The 9,226-nt window shown below is 43.4% G+C and overlaps 1 protein-coding gene and 1 long non-coding RNA gene across 10 annotated transcripts; one reads left to right on the forward strand and one right to left on the reverse strand.

Annotated features, from left to right (window-relative positions):
- Window positions 1-42: 42 nt before the first annotated feature.
- Window positions 43-3,862, reverse strand: LOC135347742 (cysteine--tRNA ligase, cytoplasmic-like). The gene is made up of 17 exons (XM_064545773.1): window positions 3,674-3,862; window positions 3,555-3,616; window positions 3,416-3,504; window positions 3,108-3,363; window positions 2,903-2,938; window positions 2,800-2,853; window positions 2,652-2,741; window positions 2,120-2,330; window positions 1,805-1,952; window positions 1,641-1,728; window positions 1,356-1,589; window positions 1,124-1,268; window positions 837-1,048; window positions 722-794; window positions 512-657; window positions 335-394; window positions 43-290 (listed from the first exon to the last, which is right to left on the reverse strand). Exons 1-17 carry the CDS (start codon window positions 3,756-3,758, stop codon window positions 90-92), a joined length of 2,190 nt encoding a protein of 729 aa, XP_064401843.1. The 5' UTR covers window positions 3,759-3,862; the 3' UTR covers window positions 43-89.
- A 93-nt stretch (window positions 3,863-3,955) lies between these two features.
- Window positions 3,956-8,402, forward strand: LOC135347758 (uncharacterized). 9 transcript variants are annotated; one of them, XR_010398539.1, is made up of 6 exons: window positions 3,969-4,074; window positions 4,122-4,225; window positions 4,339-4,492; window positions 4,629-4,736; window positions 4,826-4,886; window positions 5,692-8,402. It is a non-coding gene; the product is annotated as an uncharacterized LOC135347758 (long non-coding RNA). The 9 variants fall into 9 exon arrangements; XR_010398541.1 differs by lacking the exon at window positions 4,629-4,736 and having other exon boundaries at window positions 3,966-4,074; XR_010398536.1 differs by having other exon boundaries at window positions 3,971-4,074; window positions 4,629-4,886.
- The last annotated feature ends 824 nt before the right edge of the window (window positions 8,403-9,226 follow it).

The following is a 9,226-nucleotide window of genomic DNA, read 5'->3' on the forward strand; positions in this document are numbered from 1 at the left end:
GAAGCTTCTCTAATGTAACATGACCCATGCACGTCAAATGAATTTGTTTAACGTTATATTGGAGGAAAATTGGTATGTACATAATTCTGTTATTTCTTGGCTATATAGTCTTTGTACTTCTTGTCTTGTGTCTGCCATTGCTTCTTGAGCTTCTTTCTCTGAGAGTCAGACAATGGTGTGCCATTAGTGTCATGAGTGGGGACTCCTTGATCATCATACATGCTGTACTTGTCAGTCATGGACAGGAACATGTCCTCAGGAGCTACAGCAGCGACTGCATCACGAGCAGCCTGCACACACAATAACACTATAGCTCTATATACACAGCACTTACTTTAGCAGCCTCCTGTTTGGCTTTCTGTTGAGCTTTAATTCTAATCTTGTCAGCTTGAGCCTAATAATCACAAGTGTGTGTGGTTGTGTGTGTGTGTGTGTGTGTGTGTGTGTGTGGTTGTGTGTGTGTGTGTGTGTGTGTGTGTGTGTGTGTGTGTGTGTGTGTGCGTGCAGTCACCTCGAGTAAAGCCTCTCTCTCACGTAAAGCAGCCTCTTTGCCCACAACTTTGACCACCGTATGTCCTTCTTTATCCTCTAGAATCACTCCTAATTCAGGTAGCTCTACATCACGAACACTGTCACAGAGTTTCAGCAGGTCACTCTCTACACACACACACACACACACACGTCAGTACACACACACACACAACAAATACCGCCTACTCACTCTTTTCCTGGAGAGCAACATTTCGAACTTTTTCTCGGAAATTTGCCAGCAGTGAAACAAGTGGTTCTAATTCCTGCAATAAGATGATAGCAGGACACAGATGTCATATAACTACCTGTGAGCTTGAAGCTGATTGGCTATCCAGTGGAAAACCGATATCAGAATCTTCGGAAATGACTCCAAATAGTTTGAGCATATCAGTGATATAAGTAGCCACTGTGTGCAGGAGTCGCACATTGGGAGGGGGATTTCCCTGAGAGCAGTAAATGTTGGAGGCTGACACAAGTTGCCGCAGTTCCCTCATTGCACACACAGTATCAATAGAGTCTGTGGGGGTCAATAATACAGCATTTATGAGGGGGGTCTACACAGTATCATATCTGTGGGGGGTCTATGACTGACCACAAAGTGCAGCATGAACGGAAGTTTTGGTGTCCTGAAATTTTCTGTTGAGTATCAATTCTCGCTCTCCAAACTTTGAGTAGCTCTCCACTCCTTGTTGGCATGGCAACCTCCGTACAGCGTCCTTGACCTTTAGGAAGAACTCCTACACACAGTAAGTGTGTGTGAGTGGTGTGTGTGTGTGTGTGTGTGTGTGTGGGGGGGGGGGGTGAGGATATTAGAGTACACATACATTGAATAGTTTCTCCCAAGCCATGGCCTCTCTCATAGTTCCCTGACTATAGTCGAGTGTAGCACTCCATGAGTGGAGTAAGAAGGCTAGTCTGAGTTGACTGGCACTGTACATACTCAGCGCTTCTTGTATAGTAATGAAGTTCTTGAGAGACTTGCTCATTTTACAGCCCTCAATAGTAAGATGTCCAGAGTGAAGGAAATAGGTCATCCAACTATCGCTGCCATAACAAGCCTGGACAGAATGTCTAAATATAATGATTGGGTTAGATGTAGATAGTCTTACCTCAGCTTGAGCTATCTCGTTGTCGTGGTGAGGAAACTTGAGATCCACTCCTCCAGTGTGGATATCCGCCACCTCTCCAAGGATAGCACTGTAACACAGTAACAGTGTGGTAGGGAACTAGTTACCAGTATCAGTGTGGAAGGAAACTAGCTAGTCTGACGTACCAAGCCATGACAGAGCACTCAATATGCCAGCCTGGTCTCCCAGGACCCCACGGACTCTCCCAACTAGGCTCTCCTGATTTGCTTGCCTTCCAAAGGGCAAAATCATTTCGTGAGTGTTTCTCAGATCCTTTGTCCACACTTAGCACACCTGATATAAAGAGATCCTATAGTCATGTATAAACTGGTCAGTGTATATATATATATATTATGGGGTGGGCTAGTGTGGGCTAGTGTGTGGAGTCAGTGGGCTAGTGTGGGCTAGTGTGGGCTAGTGTGTGGAGTCAGTGGGCTAGTGTGTGTGTGGGTGGTGGTTACCTTCTCCCTCTGCAATGGCCCGCAAGTCTCCAACTGCTTCAGGGACTAACTTGGCATAACGATGATCAGGAGAACTACTGAACTTAGCCACATCAAAGTACACAGAACCATTGGATTCGTAAGCAAAGCCGTTGGTGATAATCTTGTGTACATATGTGATCACTTCAGGGACGTACTCACTCACTCTCGTTAGCACATCAGGGGGAAGCACCTGGTTGTCATAGTTACACAACGAGTTGGCATAGTACTACCTTGATTAAGGTTATAGACAGGGGTAGTAATTTTAGCATTTTCAGATTTTTCTGGGTAACTAATCTTGGCGGACTTGTAGCAAATTGTGCTAATGAATTTGCTACAAGTCCACCAAGATGTATAATTATATACAAGTATGACTATTAAGGTTGAATGGAAAGTTTGGAGTCAGATACAGATGAAAAAACGGCTAGCTTGCTTAGTATACTTTTCATTAAATGCGGTTTATTATTCACTGCAGACTTAATTTAGCAATAAAATTCGTATAATTAATACGTACATTTAGTTGTGCCATGTCAGCATGAAATCCCTCCTCCCAGTGACGACTGAGTGTGGAGAATATGCCGTGATCAGTGATCCCTGCACCATACTGTGTGTGTGGGTGGGTGTGAGGAGTGTGAGGAGTGTGGAGGGGGTGGAGAGTGTACCTTAGTATCCAGCCAATCAGATAGTGGGTCTTTGGCCAGCGTCAATATCTTCTCCTGTTAGTCAAGGCAGTACAACACACCCACCCACCCACAATTGTCTTACTTGGTCAGTCTCCACTAGACACGCACTGGCTGCTTCCTACACAAGATGAGGACAATACAAGCCATGGTATGATACAAGCCATGGTATGATATAAGCCATGGTATGATACAAGCCATGGTATGATACAAGCCATGGTATGATATAAGCCATGGTATGATACAAGCCATGGTACGATATAAGCCACGGTATGATATAAAGCACCCACCAGAGTGTTGGATAACATCTTCTTCTTATCAGGATCAGTCTCAGTATCCACTTTGAGGCTATAGGCAGCCAAAGCTTGAGTGAGGTCATCACGCAGCGACTCAAGAGATGACGGTGTGTATTGTGCCAAGAGATGATTGCGGCGACCTCTTCGTATGATCTTATCATCCACGTCGGTAATATTCATGACATAGAATACATCGTAGTTGAAATAGTTGGAGATGACTCTTCTTAAGATATCAAAGGTTATGTAAGACCTACACAGGGGAGGGGGTACACACAGGGGGTGGCCTGTGGTAGGGGGCATACCTGGCATGGCCCATGTGAGAAGCATCATAAACAGTAGGTCCACAACTGTACCACGTGACACGACGACCAGACAATGGAACAAACTCCTCCTATAGAGGAAACAGGAGTGAATATCTCCCCATATTACACTGCTACACACCTTCCTACGAGTGAGGCTATTGTAGACCTTGAGAACCTCTTGCCCACTAGCACTAGCACCACCTAAACAAAGTAGTGGGTCATTGGTCATGGTGGTAGTGTAGATCTATACAGCCATACCTTGTGTAGCAGACATCCTAGAGCTTGTGTAGAGAGGCAGAAGCAGTCGTTTAGCAGCTCTTTGAGTGAGGAGAAGATGGAACATCAATATCACTAAATAGTGTGGTAAACCGCACCCACGTTGGTTAGATAGCTCAATTAGTAGGCGTTAAATTAGAGACAAAGTGGAAATTGAAGAGAACTGCTCTGCTCTGCTCTGCTCTCGCATAGCCATCCCCGGATGTTTTCTATTTGAACGCTAGGTGGATACATGGTATCCGTTTGTTGTACCAAGGTAGGTGGCTGCAAATGACATGTGCTCTATCTGGTAGAGCACATGTCATTTGCAGCCACGAGACAAAGAGAGAGCAAGATACTGCAGATGCATGGTCTCCCATGCACCCATACCAAGTCAGAACCAAGTAAGGTAATGCTAAAGAAACCTTACATTGTCACCAATCAAATGCAGAGCTGGCTAGCTATGATTTGAGACAGTCATTTGCAGCCACGGGACAAAGAGAGAGCAAGACGAGGTGTACCCTGCCGGCTGTCTCCTTGTACGTAGGTCACTTGGTGAGCGCTATAGCGTGGTAGATCTAGTTGGATATTATATATAGTGACAGCCTTGTGTTAAAGTAGCTTTGTGTATACTGTCCTTATATTGTTCTCTCATGTCTTACTCACAGATAACTACTCAACGCTGCACAGCACAGGATTCAGCATTCAATCACTCATAATTTTATTGTCATTTCATCTTTTATGGGGGACGCCCCACTCTTAATTTTTATCGGCTGCTGACGTACGTATATATAAGAGCACTACAAGATACGACAGGAAAGGGTTAGTATAATAATTATGTATTGTCCCATGCATAGTGATGTAGTGTACTATCTGTTACTTCCTCTGGTATTCAGCCCCTTTAATGAGCACAGGATTATATAATACATCACTATACAATTATCTGCTGTATTCATAGGGTACTGAATTTATATGGATGTATGGATGGTGCAACATAGAATGCTGGATTTGCTATAGGCTCTGAGTAGGCGGGGGATGGAGTGGAGTGGACCCACCTCTGTATTATGTATGAATATTCTGTTGCTTGTACATTTCGTAGCATTATCAGTAATTGACTCTAGAGTAGCATCTTGTGCTTCATCACTCAATCTGCAGCAGTGTATGTGATTTTCTGACAGGAAAGGCTACTCTAAACAGAGGGAGTCGGCCACACAAGGTATAGTCTAATAATTATTGTACAGTACTTAGATGATCTTCTCTGTTTTGGGTCAGATGCAATTGCCTTGAATCACTAGCCAGTTCTACTCTGGGCTTAAGAAATTGTATTTTATTATTGTACCAGCATTAGGTAGTTAACTCCACTTACCTCTACTACCGTGTAGCGGGAAAGTTTGTTATTTGAGCCCTCGAGAAATGTTGTATAGTTGTTCACATTTCAATGCCAGGAAACCACAGCTTTGCATGTGAAATACTGGTGTGTGGGAGTGTCTTCCATTTAATTATACTGTATTACATGAAGTGTGAAGTGTGTTGTAAGTTTGTACAGAGAGGACTCCCATGGTGGCAATGATCTGATGATGGCTCCACTGCTCTGATGGACCAATGCAGGAGAAGTTATTCTGTATAATTATTACACTAAAATAATTATGCCACTGTTTGGATCGGTTTCTGTTCTGCTCAGCTTCTTCCTCCAACTTGCTTACGCAGGCTAAGCTTATTCTTAATTAGTTCATTCTTAGTTCATTCTATAGTCTAGTATATTGTCGGTTTGGTTGTTTTATGTTTTTCACCTGGTCATACGGAATCACTTCATTAATTTTTATACAGTGCAGACCACACCTCTATCCACACATTGTACCTGCACATCCTGTATATATGGGGCCACACCCCCACTCACTGTACTGATATGTGGTCACACCCCCATACATGGTAACCCTCTTGACCACACCCCAACCCATGCATTGTGTCGTACATGCTGTGTACAGTACACACATCATCCGTGTCTTTATCCCCACACCTAGTCGGAGGGACAGCAAGTTCTACTAAGAGCCAGCATCACCAACTAACCAACACACTACACAGACCTACCTACCACCAGCTAGGACAGCACACCACCCGGGACAGACTCTACTATACCATGTAATACGCCTTTGTATTACGATCATGATACAATTTGCTGCCCTCCCTCGCCCATGGATTGAATAATTATGGACACTCGCAGGAGACTGACACACAATAATAGACACCAAAGGGCCAGTTACTGTATCATGTACGAATATTCTGTTGCTTGTACATTTCGTAACATTATCAGTAATTGACTGTAGAGTAGCTCCCCTTTCTTCATCACTCAATGCAGGCAGTGTATGTGATTTTCTGACAGGAAAGGCTACTCTAAACAGAGGGAGTCGGCCACACAAGGTATAGTCTAATAATTATTGTACGGTACTTAGATGATCTTCTCTGTTTTGGGTCAGATGCAATTGCCTTCAATCACTAGCCAGTTTAAAACATTTCTTCTACTCTTGGCTTAAGAAATTGTATTTTATTATTGTACCAGCATTAGGTAGTTAACTCCACTTATGCATTGACCTCTACTACTGTGTAGCGGGAAAGTTCATTATTTGAGCCCTCGAGAAATGTTGTATAGTTGTTCTCATTTCAATGCCAGGAAACCATAGCTTTGCAATTACATGAAGTGTGAAGTGTGTTGTAAGTTTGTACAGACCCATGGTGGCAATGATCTGATGATGGCTCCACTGCTCTGATGGACCAATGCAGGAGAAGTTATTCTGTATAATTATTACACTAAATTAATGTATGCCACTGTTTGGATCGGTTTCTGTTCTGCTCAGCTTCTTCCTCCAACTTGCTTACGCAGGCTAAGCTTATTCTTAATTAGTTCATTCTTAGTTCATTCTATAGTCTAGTATTATTGTCGGTTTGGTTGTTTTATGTTTTTCACCTGGTCATACGGAATCACTTCATTATTATCAGTGCAGACCACACCTCTATCCACACATTGTACCTGCACATCCTGTATATATGGGGCCACACCCCCACTCACTGTACTGATATGTGGTCACACCCCCATACATGGTAACCCTCTTGACCACACCTCCACCCATGCATTGTGTCGTACATGTGTGTTGTGTACAGTACACACATCATCCGTGTCTTTATCCCCACACCTAGTCGGAGGGAGCAGCAAGTTCTACTAAGAGCCAGCATCACCAACTAACCAACACACTACAAGACCTACCTACTACCAGCTAGGACAGCACACCACCCGGGACAGACTCTACTATACCATGTAATACGCCTTTGTATTACGATCATGATACAATTTGCTGCCCTCCCTCGCCAATGGATTGAATAATTATGGACACTCGCAGGACAACTAAGAGACTGACACACAATAATAGACACCAAAGGGCCAGTTACTGTATCATGTACGAATATTCTGTTGCTTGTACATTTCGTAATGTAATTGACTGTAGAGTAGCATTTTGAGCTCCCCTTTCTTCATCACTCAATCTGCAGGCAGTGTATGTGATTTTCTGACAGGAAAGGCTACTCTAAACAGAGGGAGTCGGCCACACAAGGTATAGTCTAATAATTATTGTACAGTACTAGATGATCTTCTCTGTTTTGGGTCAGATGCAATTGCCTTGAATCACTAGCCAGTTTAAAACATTTCTTCTACTCTTGGCTTAAGAAATTGTATTTTATTATTGTACCAGCATTAGGTAGTTAACTCCACTTATGCATTGACCTCTGCGTGTAGCGGGAAAGTTCGTTATTTGAGCCCTCGAGAAATGTTGTATAGTTGTTCACATTTCAATGCCAGGAAACCATAGCTTTGCATGGTGCGTGGGAGTGTCTTCCATTTATATTACATGAAGTGTGAAGTGTGTTGTAAGTTTATACAGAGAGGACTCCCATGGTGGGAATGATCTGATGATGGCCCCACTGCTCTGATGGACCAATGCAGGAGAAGTTATTCTGTATAATTATTACACTAAATTAATGTATGCCACTGTTTGGATCGGTTTCTGTTCTGCTCAGCTTCTTCCTCCAACTTGCTTACGCAGGCTAAGCTTATTCTTAATTAGTTCATTCTTAGTTCATTCTATAGTCTAGTATTATTGTCGGTTTGGTTGTTTTATGTTTTTCACCTGGTCATACGGAATCACTTCATTAATTTTTATACAGTGCAGACCACACCTCTATCCACACATTGTACCTGCACATCCTGTATATATGGGGCCACACCCCCACTCACTGTACTGATATGTGGTCACACCCCCATACATGGTAACCCTCTTGACCACACCTCCACCCATGCATTGTGTCGTACATGCTGTGTTTTTGTGTACAGTACACACATCATTCGTGTCTTTGTCCCCACACCTAGTCGGAGGGAGCAGCAAGTTCTACTAAGAGCCAGCATCACCAACTAACCAACACACTACAAGACCTACCTACTACCAGCTAGGACAGCACACCACCCGGGACAGACTCTACTATGCATGATACAATTTACACAATTTTTATTTCAATTTTTACAATTTATACATGATACAATTTGCTGCCCTCCCTTGCCCATGGATTGAATAATTATGGACACTCGCAGGACAACTAAGAGACTGACACACAATAATACTGTATTTTTGCCATTATTATGATAAAAATAATGTATTAATTTTTTGCCATTAATTTTATATAAAATTAATCATTAGGGAAATCATGCATGCCTGCATGATAGTAGTCTCATGAATGAGTCGCCCTTTGTCCCAAAGAATAGCCCCGCCCACTTACTATGAGTGCTGCGCTTTAAATATGCTTGTAGCTGTGTGTATGGCAGCATGGCTACTCTGTGACTATTCTATCCCTCTCTCTCTCTCTTTATGTGGAGTACCACCATACAATGGACCAACCAACCACTCCATCATCCTGCCACTTGAACAGGAGGAGACCTCCATTGAGTGCTACCTATTCCAGTGGGTAAGTTACTGTGTGTTAATTATAAAATAACTTTGAGCTTGTGTGCATGGCAGGTGGCCCATTATCTTTGTATCTAGGTTAGTACTGATTAGAGCTTTGGGATCATGCCTCAGGGTGATGTAGAGCCTGTGCTAGGCCCTGCCTTAGGGACTAGCTGTGATCCTGTTGACCTGTTGTATGATCAGCAAGTCGAGCGTCTTGAGCGATCCTTACCTTTGGGAAAACTTGACAGTATAGCCTCTGTTCGATTTCTAGATTCCTTGCTTTTGGGATCCTGCCATCGCGTTGCGGTATCGGTAGCCCTGAAGGCATGGGATTTAGAAATCGGAACAGAGCAATACTGCCCAGTGGGGGCGCAATGACACTTACTGGTGATTGGACAGGAATGATGCAGAATAGCTACGTTGTCATGACCCGATCGTACCGAGCATGCCACATGTCCTGGCACAGGTTCTATGTTGTTCTGAGACATGATACCTAACTGTTCACTGTTTACCTTGTTCTGTACTCTCTAGGGGTGTACAGTAATTAGGTATGCTTGTAGCTGTGTGG

This window comes from Halichondria panicea, chromosome 14 (genome assembly GCF_963675165.1).
Source record: "Halichondria panicea chromosome 14, odHalPani1.1, whole genome shotgun sequence".
NCBI lineage: Eukaryota > Metazoa > Porifera > Demospongiae > Suberitida > Halichondriidae > Halichondria > Halichondria panicea.

Bases quoted from the DNA above. Each gene is read 5' to 3' on its own strand.
- LOC135347742 (XM_064545773.1), bottom strand. From the start codon at position 3,758: ATGTTCCATCTTCTCCTCACTCAAAGAGCTGCTAAACGACTGCTTCTG. The intron at 3,364-3,415 runs GTATGCCCCCTA...TCCCCTGTGTAG, and splicing joins TCTCACATGGGCCATGCCAG to GTCTTACATAACCTTTGATA. The intron at 2,854-2,902 runs GTAAGACAATTG...CTTGACTAACAG, and splicing joins GTCTAGTGGAGACTGACCAA to GAGAAGATATTGACGCTGGC.